This window comes from Alosa pseudoharengus, unplaced genomic scaffold (assembly GCF_046254945.1).
Source record: "Alosa pseudoharengus isolate Yale_2024_CS ecotype anadromous, Long Island Sound unplaced genomic scaffold, YU_APseudo_1.1 YU_APseudo_1.1_scf_5, whole genome shotgun sequence".
Classification (NCBI taxonomy): domain Eukaryota; kingdom Metazoa; phylum Chordata; class Actinopteri; order Clupeiformes; family Clupeidae; genus Alosa; species Alosa pseudoharengus.
The window spans coordinates 10,585,078-10,602,700 of NW_027468837.1; the positions used below are offsets into that span (position 1 = coordinate 10,585,078).

Genomic DNA, 17,623 nt, shown 5'->3' on the forward strand with positions numbered 1-17,623 from the left:
CCCAGGGGCCTCGGGTGGTATTAAGGCGCCCCTGATCAGATGCACAGACCTCCTGCATGAGCACACACAGTATTGCTGCTCATTGGAAAACTGAGTTGTCTGTAAAACTCAAAATTACCATGTTTTCATTAAATGCGGATGAGGCTACGGAAATATGAACAATATCTAGACTGTTCTGATTCGTTACTTTGATGAGGAAATGTGAAGTCTTGCAAACTTGATTTTATAGATTTTACTTGGTGTTGAATTGCATATTAACAAGAAAAAAAAATCTCCCCTTTAAACACTTTTGGCCTGAAGTAATTAAATAAGAGTGTAAGTTAAAGCCTTGCTACAATATTGCTGCAGTAGAAAAGAACAGCAATGGCTAATCAGCAATGGTCAGGGATGGTATTGAAATATTGTTTTGTTCATCAGGAAAACTCAATCTTAATCAAGAACACTCTCAATTCGCCTTATTCACATGGCGGCCATTGCCGGCTAAAACGAGGCTACAGGGTACACAAACCATAGGATTGTTATGTTCTATGCATTCACCTGTAGGTGGCATTAATTATATAGTAACTTAAGAGTAACCTATAGCCTCGTTTTGGTGTTTATTTGGTGCTTTACTTTGCTGTTTGCATCTTTTTGTACATTAAAAACCAATAGGTCGCGACCGCAAAAGGGGTGCTATCTCTATAGGTAAATATAAACAACGTATGACATGGTCTGAAAAAAAGTTTTTTTTTTTCACTTTAATCCCTGAAATCAACTAGGTTCTATTCCGTGTAAATTTGTCCATGAAGCAGGACATTCAGTCACGTTACTACCGCGACAACTACCACTGCACTGCTGACAAGTTCATGTTGGCATGTTCAAACACTTGTAAATAGTAATTATTTGAGGTTTAATCTTACCTTTAATATTATTTATTCTATCCGAATGGGTGCGATGTAGGTATTAAATTTCATCTGAAGTGGTATTAAAAAGGTCTTAAAAAGTCTTAAATTTAGGTCTGACAATTCTGGGGGTACCCTGGACAGAGGTGCAGATGAAATGAGGCTAATGAGTTGATTTGGTGGCGTTTTTATAAAACCAGTGCTAATTAATTTCCGTTACGTGGGTGTGCCAACCTCTCCGCTGTCTGTTGCTGTGGGACTCCGCGTGACAGGTCACTGCTATGCTAGTACGGAAACAGCAGCACACACCATTTCAAACTACAGTAACTGTCAAAATAGGCCATGCTGCACATGCAACTTAAGTACTTGAATGACTTTACATTCAGACTGTGGGGAATGATTGTGAGGATATTTTATGATCGCGAGGTTATTTTTTATGTTATTGTTCATAATCTTATTTTGAAACAGATCCTAGAGTCCAAGGTGACGGGGAGGGCAGTTGTGACGGAGGCACCGGTGATGACTCCAGAGCCTGCTGTGGTTGAGGAGGAGGAAGAGGAGGAAGAGTTTAGGGGGGCCGCCGAGGCGTCCGCCCCAGCACCTGGCGCTGGGCTGCATCAGCTGGCCGCTCAGAGGTGAGAGCGCTGGTTAATTAGTCTGTTAGGCGCGCAGCTGTCAGCTAGTTTGTTCATTTACACGTCAACAAATTACCATAATGCAATGAAATCATTCGTTTCATGAGTCTGTGTGTGTTTGTGTGTGTGTTAGTGTGCCTGGAATTGCTCTCTTACACAGTGAATCTGAGGAGAGGGAACCTGCTAATGTCGTTGAAGACCTGTCACCTGTTCAGACCATTCTTAAGCCAACTCCAGAGGTGAGAGCTTTCTACATGGGCGTTGTGTGTGTGTGTGTGTATAGATATGTGTGTGCATTTGTATGACTTATAAAACTGATCAAATTTACTGTTTGACAGGTCGAAGATATTGGCAGCTACAAGGAGGACCTGGAGCCAATTGCAACAACACAATCTGACACAACAGCAAATGAGAAGGCACAACTATCGGAGCCTGAAGAAGAGCTGGAGGAACCGTGAGTGGATTTGGAGGGAAACAAACACTGCTGTTATTGTTGTTGTTGATGTTGTTGACTTTTAGACGTTGAAGGTTCTTTTAAATTTGCTGAGGCTTTCCTGTCAGCTGTTGCTTTTGAAGACGTGTTTGTTATTAAAAACCAGCGTCTAGTCTTTGATGAGTCACTGACCCCTAAGGCAAATCTACTGAGGAGAAAGAGAAGGGTTGTGTGTATGTGTTATTTACTGTGTGTGTGTGTGTGTGTGTGTGTGTGTGATCCAGGTCTTATGAGCAGGCCGTTCCGAGCACTCCTCCCCCTGCCCCCTCTGCTGTTCCAGAAAAGGAGAAGGTCGTGTCTGAGGTCCCCAGCCCTCTCGTCCTCCTCCCCCAACACACCTCTACCCCCACTGGCTTTGCCACCAAGGTGAGGCCTTCTAAACCCACGTTAGTACACACATGCGAATGCATGAGCATGTTTGGTCTCCGTTGAGCATAACTCCTTCCTCCTCTAGGGGGTGCTGCGGATCCATCTGCTGGAAGCCAAGAACCTGGTGGCCAAAGACAAGGTGATGGGCTTGGGGAAAGGGAAGAGTGACCCGTATGTGAAGATCTATATCGGGGACAAGACCTTCAAGAGTCATGTGATCAAGGAGAACCTCAACCCCACATGGAATGAGATGTATGAGGTAATAATGCTGGGATGTCAACAAACCTGCCAAAAAGAATGGAGGAGTGGTTTGTAACATTAAACTGGAGATTATTATTTTTCTATTTGTCTGAGGGCTGTTAAAAGGAAACAAATCTCTCATTCAGTATGTTTCAGTTGGTGTTTATGTATGCATTGTATCCATTTTCTTGAGTGAAGCTTGAAATCTGTTTCCTCATTCTAGCTGGTTCTGAAAGGGAACATGGACCTTGATTTGAAGTTTGAGGTCTTTGATAAGGACTTGGATTCGGATGACTTCCTTGGAAGGTATACCATTACTTAAATTAATTAAAAAGCTGATATATTTCAGTCAGTGGATGCCATTGGATGACTGACTAAGTTTTAATTTGCTATTCAATTAAATACATAGTATATTTAAGCATTAAGCCCCGAGAGGCAGTAGGTTACACTGATTCTACAACTGCTAAGGGGCGTTGTTAGGCACGACGCGCTAAGAAACCCCTCTTAGCTGTTGTAGAATCAGTGTAACCTACAGACTCGAGTGGCTTATTGCTTTTCTAAAACTGTTACTATAAATACCTGGCAAAGTTTCATAAAGTAAAGGCACAGCAACTAGAAATATAACAAGTTATTCCTAGATAATCATTCTTCCGCCAAGAAATATATTTCCTCTATCTGAGTGGTTGCCAAGCAACGTCGAGACGCAGCTACTATCAACTTATGGTTGCGCAGTAATATAGAATGAAATGCGGTCAAGGTGTATATTTATGCTGGAACGGCATCGAACGTGATTCAGCCAATCACAATCAAGGACCGGAACTATCAGTTCTACCAGAAAGACTCAGTAGACAGAATAGAATCAGTTAACAATTTAATTAGTAAAGGAACGGCTTGGATACAAGCATGATAAAGAGTCCTGAATAGGTAACGGTCTTTGGCGTAGGCCCCGTCTCGGATCCGTCCAGCGATGAGCGGATCTCGTCTCCTGCTGATGGATGAAGGCAGGGGCGGGGAGCCTACCCCCCACGACGAGACGGGGACCAACTGGTGGCGGTGGCTGAAAGATGAAGATGTGGTAGGCAGACCATGCCCGATTGACGTGGACTGCTGGCAGAGGTGGCTGGAGGGGAGGTGGAGGGGACGTCAAAGTCAGCGTACTGAGAAGCAGAAGCAGTGTTAGGTGGTACATATTTAAAGAGCCCACTGAATTCCTATAGGCTAGCGCTGATTGAATGAGTAAATGATCGGATTGCGGGGCTTTCCCGAAAGTAGGCAGCTAAGATTGGCTCCGTGAAAGCATGGGAGGAGTAAGCTACACTACGAGTCTTCCTAGTAGAACTTTCGCTGAAGCTATCATTTTTAGAATGGTAAATAATGGTATTGGTGAGGGTTTGTACTTTATATGTGTATATGGTGATAGGATCTGTCTTTGTGAGAGATGAGTGGTAGCTTATGGTGCCTTGTTATGCCAACAGGTTTCAACTCCGGTTGAGAGACATCATCCATTCCCAGTTTACAGATCAGGTAAGAGGACTGAGCACTCTCAATATCTAATGTGTTGTCACATCAACATGTACTTTCTTTCTTCTGTGTCACTTTAACACATCCTCTGTTTTTTTTCTGCTTTACTCCTTTATGCTTTCATTATCTGTCTGATTCTAAAAGGCAAAATTATGGTATTATTGTTTACTCTAAGGTCTCCTGGTGCACTGTAGACTGAATGTTTGCCTCTTGTAAGTCGCTTAGGATAAAACACGTGTATCAGCTAATTGAATACATGTAAATGTATTGTGAATACATGTGAATGTCTACTGTTTGGGGAATTCATGTGAACACTTGAATGGTTGTATTTGTGGCCAGTAATCTATCAATTTACATTAGATATGAAGTGTAAAATCAATCACCTATAAGTAGGTGCCATTCCTGTGTTGCTAATGTTTGTGTTTGTGTTGCAGTGGTACACTCTAAATGACATCAAAACCGGCCAGGTCCACCTGCTGCTGGAGTGGCTGCCTACTGCATCAAATGCAGATGAGCTGGACCAGGTCACTTTCTTCTCCTCATTAATGTTTAGAGTGGTGCTCTTCCTAAAGCAGTGTTAATGAGTCAGTGTACTCAGCGAGAGCTGTACTGGTGGTGGTGGATGGTCACACTGACGCATGAGGTGTGTGTTTGCAGGTGCTGCAGCTGCGCTCTCTCTACTCCTACCAGAACAAGGCCGTGCCCTCGGCAGCCCTGCTCTTTGTGTTCCTGGAGAGGGCCCATTCCCTGCCTGTGAGTGGTACACACACACACACACACACACACACACACACACATACAGACACACACACACACACAGACAGACAAACAAACAAACAAACACACACACCTACATGTACACATACACTCACACCCATACACCAAAACCTAATACTCAGGTCCAGATATTTCAAAGCCCATAGACACAGTACACACACACAAACTCATACACCTCCATACCTTCATAGAAACTGTGTCCACACACACAAACTCATACACCTCCATACCTTCATAGACACTGTGTCCACACACACACACACACACACACACTCACATTAATTCACTCTCTATGATCTACATCAAGATACATATACAGTAGTTGCTTTTCCACCGATGATTTCAGATGCTGCTGTAAAGTCATAGTACCCAAATGCCTGAGTAGCTCTTAGCAGATTTGATCACAGTTGGATTGATACGAATGTGCATTTGTAGTTGAAGAAGAGTGGGAAGGAGCCAAAGCCTGCCGCTGAGCTTGTTCTGGGTGGAACGTCCTTCAAAACAAAGGTTGGGTGCCGTTTTCTTTCCATTTCTACTGTAGCCATTTATAGGCTTGCACAGTTTTCTTTTTTTTAAACACTGCTTTCATGTTTCTCTCAAAGGTGTTGGATCGATCCACCTCACCTCAGTGGGATGAGTCATTTTACTTCCTGCTTCATGACCCCAAGGAGGACATGCTGATTATAAAGGTTGGAATTCATATAGGAGTGTACATTGAAGTTAATGTGAACATTTTAAAGGTTGGAATTCATATAGGAGTGTACATTGAAGTTAATGTGAAGATGTTAAAGGTTAGCCTAGAAATCTAGACGCGCCCCTAGCGGCAGCAAATTACATTTGCTGCCAGGGCTAGTCTAGCAACTCTCCGTTGGCTTGTGAGCTCCAGAAATCGAAACTTAATCAGGCATTGAAATTGTGTATAGAGTCGTTTGGTGGGCTTAACATAATGATTGATGGCAGAGTTGCAACGGTTTGGCTTGAATTCCCTGCTACTTGAAAACAAATATCCTATTGCGTCCTATTGCGTCCAGAGGGAATTTGAAAGACAACTGATTATCCCGCCCCTCGGACTGAGCACTGCGAACGGTGAGTGCCCAGACCCTACATTTTAATGTGGGTCTGGCTCGCCAGGCTAGTTAAAGGTTCATATAGGAGTGTACATTGAAGTTAATGTGAAAATGTTAAAAGTTGGAATTCATATAGGAGTGTACATTGAAGTTAATGTGAAAATGTTAAAGGTTGGAATTCATATAGGAGTGTACATTGAAGTTAATGTGAAGATGTTAAAGGTTGGAATTCATATAGGAGTGTACATTGAAGTTAATGTGAAGATGTTAAAGGTTGGAATTCATATAGGAGTGTACATTGAAATTAATTTGAAGATGTTAAAGGTTGGAATTCATATAGGAGTGTACATTGAAATTAATGTGAAGCTGTTAAAGCTCAGATTAAGTTCACTTATAGCTGTGTATATCCAGTGTGTTACTTCTTCATCTTTACATAATTTTTTGTTTGTTTGTTTTATTTATGACCTACCTCGTATGTTGAATGCCATTATGCCATTTTAGTATTAAATATCTATGTGTATGTATGTATGTATGTAGGGTCCTTCCACAGGTTTTTTTCTGCCTTGTGACAAGTGTGATTATATTTTTATAGACATATTCCATAAGGGTTGAGGACTAACCAGACTGTCAGCTTCCTTTCAGCTTGAGTTTTTAATACCCTTTTTTACAATTCTTCAATAATGCCCTTTGTTCTGTCCCCCCCCCTCTCTCTTTCTATCTTTCATCGTTCTCTCTCTCCCCTCTCTCTCTCTTTCTCTCCTCTCTCTGTATATTCCCCTTCTTTCTTTCCTTCTCTCTCTCTCTCTCTCTCTCTCTCTCTCTCTTTCTCTCTCTCCAGCTCTCCAGTGCCTGGGATCAGGCTCTGGGTTCTCTGGTGCTGCCTGTCAGAGAACTGCTGTCGGAACCTCAGCTGGTTCTGGATCAGTGGTTCAAGCTGGATGGAGCCCTAGCTGACAGCCAGATTCTGCTCAGGGCGGAACTCAAGGCAAGGAACTTTTTTTTTCCCTTCACACTCACATTGCTTCTGAATTTCTCCTGAGTTTGCCTTACAACACATAACACCATAAGTTATTTATGGGTGTGATTTTGAAAAAAAAAATCACACACACACACAAAAACAGTGTACCAAAAATAACGCTAACCTGAGCCTGTTTCTCTGATTTTAGGTCTTGGCGTCTAAACTGACCAACGCCCCGGTGGCAACGGGAGCTCTGCCCAGAGCTGCCCCCGGTGGGGACGCAGGGAGCTGCGGCCAAGTGAAGCTGTCCCTCTCTCACCGAGCCAAGGACAAGAAGCTCTGTGTCACTGTGCACGGCTGCAGGTGTGGATTGGGCTGCCACAGCAGACCGTTCTTTCCCCAAATAAATGCTCTACACTTAACATTCAGCCACTGTGTGTTGCTGTTGTGTTAGTGTTACTTGCACAATCAAGATGGAGCTAAAAGACATGGAGCTAAAAGACATTATTATATCTAGACTGAAGCCAGTGGAGTCAGCGGCTGCTGTATCCAGGAAAACATGTCTAATTATGTCAGGTTCTAGCTTCTAGGTGCTTTTTAGCAGACACTATAATGTTAGTGTGTGTGTGCATGTGTGCGTGCATGCGTGTGTGCCTGTGTCTTTATGTCTTTATGTCTCATATGTATAGGAATCTGGTGGCTTCATCCAAGGACATCATGGACACATACATTTCTCTCATTCTTCTGCCCGATAAGAGCAAGGCTACCAAGCGAAAGACAGGCGTTAAGAGGAGAGATCTTAACCCAGAATACAATGAAAGGTGTGTTTTTGCCCTGTTCTATAGACGGTGATGCTATGTGTGTATGTGTGTGTGTGTGTGTGTGTGTGTGTGTGTGTGTGTGTGTGTGTGTGTATGCATATATTTGTGTGTGTGCAGTGTACTATGCATATGTTTTTGTGTGTGTGTGAACATAAATGATAGAGAAAGAGACAGACAAAGATAGGAGTTTAAGGGCATGCAGTTTTGTGTATGTGAGGAGTGATCTCATATCCCCTGCAGTAATGGCTTGTGTGTGCATATGCTTTGCTTCTGACAGGCTGTGATGGTCTAATCCTCAAAGGCCTCTGTGGGTGGGTGGGTGGGTGGGAGTGTGCAAGGTAGCAGTGCAAACCGAAGTTCTGTTTCAGCGTTGACTTTGTTCTGTCCCCAAAGGAAGCTCTCTTATGTTTGCTTTGGGTTGGCGTGTTTCAACTTATTCCCCCTAATATATCTTAAAATGTGTTTTCATTTGGTTGTGTGTGTGTGTGTGTGTGTGTGTGTGTGTGTAGGTGTGCTCTCGCATGCATATGTACGTCTTATCAGAGTGGTAATAATCCAAGTCATTATCTCCCAGGTTTGAGTTTGATCTCTCTCTGGATGAAGCCAAGCGTAGGACTCTGTGCATCTCTGTGAAGAACCACGCCGCGTCCTTCATGAGCCGAGACAAAGACGTTGTCGGGCAGGTGGGACCTGTGTGTGGGAGTGTGTGTGTGTTCGTGTACGTGTGTGTGTGTGTGTGGGAGTAAGTGTGTGGGAGTGTGTGGTTGTGCTCACACTTTGGGCTTTCAAATATTCATGTGCTTCTGTACTGCTGAGACATGCAGGATACAGTCTGTTGTCAGACTCATTTTGTATGCAGTGTGTGTGTGTGTGTGTGTGTGTGTGTGTTCATGTGTGTGTGTGTGTGTGGGTGCGCGTGGGTGCGTGTGTTACAAGGGAGTCAGACGTGAAAGTGTCAAGTTGCATCATTGTTTTTCAACTTCTTACTTTCAGGTGCAGATTGATTTGGTGCAGATTGACCTACTTTCAGGCGTGACAGAATGGTGAGTACCACGCTCTGGTACATAAAGACACGCCAGATGGTCCGATCAGACTGTTGGTCATTGCCTGGGTCTAACACACACTGTGTCCATCTCCACACAGGTTTGACCTGGGGGAAGAACAGTGAGGAGAAACTTGGCTCCTTCAAATCAACCCTGTGCCAGACTTCTGTGTGTACAATCAGGGCACCTTATATCATCACCGCCTTCCTCTATTCCATATTCACCACCTCACACCTGTGTGTGTGTGGGGGGGGGGGGGGGGCTACTCTCTCATATACAGGGCTTACTGTTATGAGGCACATTGGTAGAATTCAGGCATGGGCCTGTGCGTCTAAGATTTGAAAACAGATCACTATATCGGCTGAGACCATTTTCTTTGCTTAAAGCCCTGCATATATCAAAGTCTAGCTAAGGAATAAGACATGCTGATGGATTGAGGTTGCAGGTGGTTGTAAAAAGCTGTTGTCAGTTTCGGTCATGTATTAATATGGCGGTTAGTTACAATTATGTCGCGCTGTTCCGAGTGTTATGAGATATATTCATGAGAGTGAAATGGATGACTTTGGAAGTTATAGCAAAGTAACACTGCTACTTATGAAGGTTGTATAGACTTCAGAATGTTACATATTTTAATTGAAGAATATCACAAGAACATGTTGAATGGAGAGGTGTAGTAGGTAAACTGTTACAAGTGTTAGTTTTATGGTTTTGAAATGTGTTCATATTTTAACAAAATTGTGTACTTATTGGTGAAGTATGAAGTATTTTTCAGGTTCAAAGAAAATGATTGCAGTGCATCAAGCTTATCGTAAGAATTGAGAAACTGTTGGTATACTGTATCATGGGCCATTGGTCTAGTCCACATGAGAGGTGTGATTTATCATATCTATTGCTAATCAGCAAATCTATTGTTTCAATGACACCAGTATTTTAGCGTAATACTGCATCAAACACTTTTGGCTGCAGTTTTTAAGTAGCGATATAGTAGTGATATGCAATACATTTTAAATGTTATAGATCTGCTATCTGCCTTAATTGTAAACATATTCACCACAAATCTGCCAAAGGTATTAGTTTACACTGCAAGTTGTCTTGACTAGTATTGTCTTCTGAAAGCTACTTACAGTATGGTGGCGTCTGTGGCTCTAGTATCTTTAGCTACTGTATCAGGTATATGCCATTATTTGGCATAATTACTGCAAACTGCAAGTAAAACATCACTACCGTACCGTGGCTAGGTGGCTGAAGTCTACTCTCTCATAGGTTTTATATGACCCATTTTAGTCAAATGCCTCAAGTGCTTCAGTTGCCAAAAAAGGTTTTAATATATTTTTACTTAGCTACACGTACAGACCAAAATGAAGTGCGTCTCACCCTTGGCGCATAATAATATCAGGTACATCTGTCAATGGCCAACCACTGTTAGTATCTAAGTAAGTTCCCTTTAGCAAAGGGAATGGACCAAGATTTTACATCCATATTGAGAGATTAAAGAAAATGGACAAACTGCATGATTTAGAATTGAAATTTTACAACCAGAAGCACTATTTTCCATACTTTGCACTGTATTGTTATATTTTCTTAGTATTTTGTTCATTTTTTATTTTATATTTTTGTTTATTAAATTTTTTATATACTTTTTGACGCAAACAGAAAACTCATCTTTGTTGCTGCTTTTCAAGGTCAATTTGCAATGTGCAGTGTTTGCCTAAATAGATTCACCGTTTTGCCTTTACAGTTTTTGTTTGTGCAATTCTTTGTTGATTGTCTGCATGAGGGTATTTATTTGTTAGTTTAATTACTAATAATTGGTATTACATAAAAGCATGCTGGCCAGGCTGTATAGGTCATTTTAGTTTTAGCCCTGTATTAAAATTACTTCTGGCTAACACATGCTTACGCCAGACATGGGGGACTCGAGTCACATGACATTTTTTAAGACAACATGTATAAAAGACTCGATTGACTTTGACCTGCTATTCATGACTTAAGACTTGACTTAGACTTGAGACAAATGACTTGAAATGACTTGACTTTTTATTTTTTTCATAGATATTAAGGAGTTAACTTTACGATTTTAGAAAATCTGCTTAGGTGCTGTTGCATGCGTCACGCGAGCGAACCTGTCATTGTACCAAGTGACGCGACGCGACAGACCAACAGCAAGTGCCAGACCAAATGAGACAGACTGAGGTAGGCTAACTTGCAAATATGGAAGGCTCTACGTTTATACCAAAATATAATTATGTTTGGCTTCACGGATGATGTATCTGACAAGTCAAAGGAGAAATGAACAGCAGTCTGCAAGCGTGCAAAATATCGACATAACCACCACCACGTTGATTTTCATCTGAAGTTAGTCGTGTGAGGCATGTTAAGAGTTGGCTTTGAATCTATTATGCTTTTTAGTTAACGCCCTGTTAGGTTAAAATGTGTGAAATGGCAAAGTGAAATATTTTCTTGTCTAAGTTTAATCTTAATATATAGCGAAAATGTTGCCAATGTAACCTAAAGTAAGCGCCTCTCTTTCTCCCTCCCTCTTAAACACATCCCTGTTCCATACGTTACAGCCTAGTTGTAGGCTAAGAACAGTAAGTAGGCCTAGCTAACTGCCAGCAATCAGCATAGAAAAGTAGCTTATTTCACATGTTAGGCTTATGTATAATATGATATAGCATTGAAGGTCCTAAACCCTCCTAAAACCCATTGCGCTGTCGCTCTTGTCAAAGTTTGGCAGTGACGTCGGCGGCAGCGTTTGATTGATTGATTAGTTCACTTTTTCAACATTATTGGTTCCCTGGAGATGTGACAGGTCAGGACAGGTGTAACTTGAACTGTTTGAATATATTTTCATGATTTGATGTAGCTTAGGCTACCTCATCATACCTATTTGAGGCATTGAAACAATAGGCTATTTTATAATATAGGTCTACTTGAAATACATTTATTTTTATTTGTATACATTTCATCTTATTCTAAACCGTTCAGATGTAGGCTATGTGGCTTGAATGAATGCAATGTATATTTGTTTGTTACAAATAAAACTCCAGCAGTTCATAACTAGCCTATTGTAGCTTATTTTAAAATGAAAACATGGGTAAATCATCATGAATTGACTTGACTTGCTTGACCAAAGCTATGACTTGACTTGCTTGACTGTCACAAAAAATGACTTGGACTTGCTTGAGACTTGAATGTTAAGACTTGAGACTTGCTTGTGACTTGCACATGTGTGACTTACTCCCACCTCTGGCTTACGCTACACAGGTTTTAAAGATAAATATCCACATGCTCACACAGCCTTTGTATTAAAGCAGTCAGGTCTTTTGTTTTGCACTTCCTCACATGTATCTGCTGCCTGGCTATGATGTCAGTTGTTTTCGTGAATTAAATGAAATAAAGCGATTTTCCCTCCATACCTTTGTCTCTCAGACCTCAAAATATGCCTTCAAGACCATGCTTGTCCTTACAGTTCACAAATACCTTTTACATATTTCATTATTGGCCAAAATGTTTCTACCGAAAGCCATATTTTGTTCATTAAATACCAAACACGTTCTCTCTGTACACTTTCTTCACCAGATCATGGTGAACCTGATTCAATATCAACTCGGTCTTTCAAAACACTAGTACATGTTTTCTATCCAAGAAGAACATATTCAATCACTGCACTCTCAAAATAGGCCTATTAATATTTTATGGCATTTCATACTTTTCATTTTCACTACCACAGGGATTTCCATACACCCCTCTCCTTTCTGGTTGAATGTCAAATGTGGCTTTTACGGCATAATATGATCTAAAACGGAACCAGTCTTCTCTATTTAGAACGGTAGAGAGGAAAGAAAGTGACATGAATACTGCAGTCATATCTTCACAGTATTTTACATTTTACGCTAAAGGGCATTTCTCAGATTTCGGGCCTATTTGGGTTACTGAAATTTTGAAAAATAAAATTCTAAATTTTACTAATTGGTATGCATCAAGTTATCAGTTATTTTGATAGGAGTAACGTTGTGAGCTTGGTTGAGACCACAATATAAGGGAATTTATGATTTTTTGTCATTTTTCAGGTAAATGTCATTACCATCACATCATCTAATATGTACATTTTAAAGATGAAATAGTCAATCAATGATCAATTATGGTTTCACATGAAGTATAGTTTATCTTGAACTTATTAGAATTGTTGAACTTTACTTACAACATGAATTATAGTCGTTTAAGTATCTTATTTTTTGATTTTTTCACTCGACCCTGGCTTGGAATTTCATTTATTTGAAATAAATGCCATATATCATATCTGTTTTCATCCAGTGGCAATTTAGACTGTCCAACATTGTCAAAAATATCTAATTAATGTAATTTATTGTAATTTATACATAATCTATTGGCAAAAATATGCATGGTGATGGTGATGACATTGCAGTTCTGGTAATGACATTTGTTGCGGTGATGACAAATCACTGATCATAATATATTGCAATTAAATGTTTATAATTTAGAAACCCAAGTTGAACTGACTTTGTGAAAAAAAAAAACGTATTTCTTTTAAAAAGAGTACTTTAAATGTATCTGCAAAAATGTCATTACCAACACAGTCGTCATTACCACTACATTTCAAGCTATAATGTGCTGGTAATGACTGTGCTGGTGATGACATTTATACCGAAAAACTACCCTGAGAAGCAAAAATGATCACCAAGTATAGCTAGCTTTCTACATGTAAACTACATCATTTAAACTATTAAAGTCATTTTAAAATTTCAGGAATATTCAAAAATACAGAAATACAATGCGTATGGTAATGACACATAATAAGTGTACATGCCCAAAACGAGGGATAAAGAGTAGATTTTCTTATGTTTCTGGACATCAAGGCATCAATCTTTCTGCTTGACACCCATGTATTCCACTGTGATATTAGGTGACCATGGTTACCAAATATTTTTTTGATGAAAAAACAGTAACAAAGTGCCTTTATGTAGAGTGTGCTGGTAATGACGGCTAAACCATGGGACAGGCAAACATTAAGCAAAATAAAGCAGGAAATGCATATATATGCATAATGTGTGCATGCAGTTCATTAGTTCAGATAACATTTAATTCATAAGCATGATTTTTTTAATTTATTTTTGATAAACAATGTTTTAGATATGGCACAATATGTGAAAACTCTGGTTGCGGACAACACCAAAACACTGATATTGTACCATAAAATACCAATAAAATGTGTCTAAATCATGAGTAGGAGCAACCATTAAAAAAGTCTAGGCTTGTTTTTCTTTATACTAATTAGTGATGCTAAACATTATTAGAAATAATGTGTTTTTATTAGAATTACACCCTGTGGACAGAAATAGGCCCCAATTCTGGGAAATACATCCTAGCAGCATGAAATTGCTACCAGTGATATGAATGGCGTTTGGTTCCAAAAGTCTCAGATTAAAATATAAAAACTAACTAGATCCAACTAGGCCTAGATACCACATCTACTCATTTGAAGTATAGCACCATATTAAAAATGAAAAAGCATTGTAATCGCAGGTATCTTGGCTGACGTTCAAAACTGCACGAAATTTGAAAGGATCATTATGACACCCTCTGAATGCCTGGGGGGCCGTACAATAAATTAATTGTGTACATTTCCTAGTGACTACAGCAATCGGCCTGAAGATGGCTGGACAGTTTTCTGTGAATATCTCGAAAACCATAGGGCCTAGGATGACCAAATTATTTTTGTATTGGTCTCCAGGAGCCATGTCAACACATCCCATATCAACTCATTTGAGGTGTAGCGCCACAAAGTGAAAAGGCTGAAACGAGGCATTGTAATCGCAGGTATCTTTGGCTGACAAGATCCAAATATCAAAGTCAAAGTCAAAGTCTGCTTTGTTGTCAATTTCTTCACATGTCAAGACATACAAAGAGATCGAAATTACGTTTCCCACTATCCCACGGTGGAGACAAGACACCAATTAGGTCCATAGACAAACATAACATTCAAGTAAACAATATAAAAAGTAAAAATAAAAAGGCACATACAATGAAGAAAATAAGAGCAGCAAAATTTGAGTTGAAAATGTGCAATTGTGCATACAGTAGACAGTCAATATAATAGTGCAAAAGTCAGGCCAATAAATGGCTGAGGTAGTTCTGTTTGACCTAAGTATGCAAGTGGCATAGTGGTGCAAGTTATGTAAGAGTAGCAGAAGTGTGTTCAGAAGTGTTTTCAGGACAACAGGACAACAACAACAAGTTGCAAAGTGTGCAAGTGTACAAGTGGAGTAGTGCAAGGCAGCCATTGTGGGTCCAAAGTCCAGGATGTTATGTAGCTGAAGGTGGAGGGGGGAGAGGGGGGAGAGAGTTCAGCATCCTAACAGCCTGGTGTATGAAGCTGTTGGTGAGTCTGGTGGTGCGGGAGCGCAGGCTTCTGTACCTCTTCCCAGAGGGCAGTTGATCAAACAAATTGTGAGCGGGGTGACTTGCATCACTTACAATTGTGGTCGCCTTGCGGGTGAGGTGGGAGGTGTAAATGTCCTTCAGGGAGGGGAGTGAAGCACCAATAATCCTTCCAGCTGTGTTCACTATGCGCTGCAGGGCTTTCCTGTTGTATTCAGTGCAGCTTCTGCCCCACACAGCGATACAGCTGGAGAGGATGCTCTCAATGGTGCCTCGGTAGAATGTGGTCATGATGGCTGATGGAGCACTTGCTCGCCTGAATTTCCGCAGGAAGTACAGGCGGCGCTGAGCTTTCTTCGCCAGTGATGCAGTGTTGGTGGTCCAGGAGAGGTCTTCACTGATGTGCACCCCCAGGAATTTGGTGCTGCTTGCTCTCTCCACCACAGCACCGTCGATGGTCAGTGGCAGGTGTTGGGTGTGACCTCTCTGGAAGTCAACAACAATCTCCTTGGTCTTGCTGACGTTCAGCAGGAGGTGGTTGTCCCTGCACCATGTGGTCAGAAGGTCGACCTCCAACCTGTATTGAGTCTCGTCGCCCTTGGTGATGAGACCCACCAGAGTTGTGTTGTCAGCAAATTTCACTATGTGGTTGTTGCTATAGGTTGCAGTGCAGTCATGCGTCAGCAGGGTGAAGAGCAGCGGACTGAGCACGCAGCCTTGAGGGGCCCCCGTGCTCAGTGTGATGCTGCTTGAGATATTATTGCCAACACATACTACTTGAGGCCTCTGACAGAGGAAGTTCAGTAGCCAGTTGCAGAGGTAGGTACTGAGTCCCAGTTTGTCAAGTTTGCAGATGAGTATATAAATATAGATCCAAATATTAATATAGTGCAAGGCAGTTCAGTGCAATGATAATGTATTAATAACAATATTGTAATTGTAAGATTTAAGTATACATGAGGTAGATGAGCAGAACAGTGTTGATTGACTGTTCAGTGTGAGGGTGGGGGCTATTTCTGAATGACTGCTTGGGGGAAGAAGCTGCATGTCTTTGTGTCGGCTGGTTTTGGCGAACAGTGGCCAGTATTGCCTACCAGAGGGAAGGAGGTTGAACAGTTTGTGGCCAGGATGTGAGGGGTCTGCAGAGATTTTGCTTCCCTTTTCCTGACCCTGGACCATTCCTGAATGGAGGGAAGGTCAGCTCCAATGATCCTCTCTGCAGCCCTAATTGTCCGCTGCAGTCTGGACCTGTCCCATTTGATGGCTGACCCAAACCAGACAGTGATTGAGGTGCAGATGACTGAATGATGGCTGAGTAGAAAGTGAGCACTTTAAGCAGATTAAACTTCCTTAGCTGTCTGCTGGGCCTTTTTCTGGATAGAGTCCATTGTGGGGAGGTGGGGAATGTGGGGAGACCATTTTCGGTCCTGTAAAATGGTTGATCCCAGGAACCTAAAGGAATCCACAGTGGACACTGTGTCGTTCAGAATGGCGGGGGGGGGGGTGGGATTCTCCTAAAGTCCACTGTCATCTCCACAGTCTTCTTGGGGTTAAGCTCCAGGTGGTTCTGACTGCACCACTGGACCAGCTGTTCCACCTCTGGTCTGTAAGCAGACTCATCACCATCCTCTATCAAACCAATGACGGCACACATGCACGCACACACAGGCACGCACGCACACACACGCGCACACACACACACGCACACGCACACACACACACACAAACACAAACATAAACACACACGCGGCACGCGCGCGCACACACACTCACAGGCACGCACACACTCACACACTCACACATAAATACACAAACACATGCAGGCAAGCAGGCACACACACACCTCCACACACTTACAAGTGACCCCCCCACACACACACACACACAAGCACACATATAGACAAAAACAAACACACACTATGCACACATTAATTTACATACACAAAAGTAGGGGATGTAGTAGGAGATTGACAAGCGTGATATATTTTTGCAGACAATGTGCAGGACTGGGCGGCGGTCATATTTTGTACCGCTCTGTGGTACATCTAGTTATCTGTTTGTTTCAGTAGCTTTTGCACAGCTGTTATTGCAGAAGTTTTGAATATTAGGCTTTCTATTCTGGCATATTGTTTATACATTTGAAAATAAGTAGGGCTGTCAATCGATAAAAAAAAAAAATCTAATTAATTACATACTCTGTGATTAATTAATCTAAATTAATCGCATATATAATTTTTGCTGTGAAAGTATTTTAAATATTTAAATTCAAATGAATCATTGAATAATCAGCATTAGTGACATTAAAGTTCAAAGACTCTTTTATTATTATTTTCACGGTTCAAATAATTGCCATAATAATCTATGATATGACCTAATATGCTGAGGAAATAAATTCAAAAGTGCTTCGGGAAGAAGT

General features: G+C 41.3%; 1 protein-coding gene across 1 annotated transcript in view; it reads left to right on the forward strand.

Moving 5' to 3' along the window:
- Positions 1 to 12,223, forward strand: part of esyt1b (extended synaptotagmin-like protein 1b) — a 39,443-nt gene extending 27,220 nt beyond the window's left edge. Inside the window, exons 35-51 of the mRNA XM_076267744.1 lie at positions 1,350 to 1,516; positions 1,650 to 1,755; positions 1,855 to 1,970; positions 2,234 to 2,375; positions 2,464 to 2,637; positions 2,842 to 2,924; positions 4,094 to 4,142; positions 4,574 to 4,663; positions 4,797 to 4,892; positions 5,352 to 5,423; positions 5,519 to 5,605; positions 6,822 to 6,968; positions 7,150 to 7,304; positions 7,631 to 7,762; positions 8,337 to 8,445; positions 8,756 to 8,805; positions 8,906 to 12,223. Coding sequence (XP_076123859.1) covers positions 1,350 to 1,516; positions 1,650 to 1,755; positions 1,855 to 1,970; positions 2,234 to 2,375; positions 2,464 to 2,637; positions 2,842 to 2,924; positions 4,094 to 4,142; positions 4,574 to 4,663; positions 4,797 to 4,892; positions 5,352 to 5,423; positions 5,519 to 5,605; positions 6,822 to 6,968; positions 7,150 to 7,304; positions 7,631 to 7,762; positions 8,337 to 8,445; positions 8,756 to 8,805; positions 8,906 to 8,930 — 1,800 coding nt within the window. The 3' untranslated portion in view covers positions 8,931 to 12,223. The remainder of the gene's footprint in view (positions 1 to 1,349; positions 1,517 to 1,649; positions 1,756 to 1,854; positions 1,971 to 2,233; positions 2,376 to 2,463; positions 2,638 to 2,841; positions 2,925 to 4,093; positions 4,143 to 4,573; positions 4,664 to 4,796; positions 4,893 to 5,351; positions 5,424 to 5,518; positions 5,606 to 6,821; positions 6,969 to 7,149; positions 7,305 to 7,630; positions 7,763 to 8,336; positions 8,446 to 8,755; positions 8,806 to 8,905) is intronic.
- Positions 12,224 to 17,623: the final 5,400 nt, after the last annotated feature.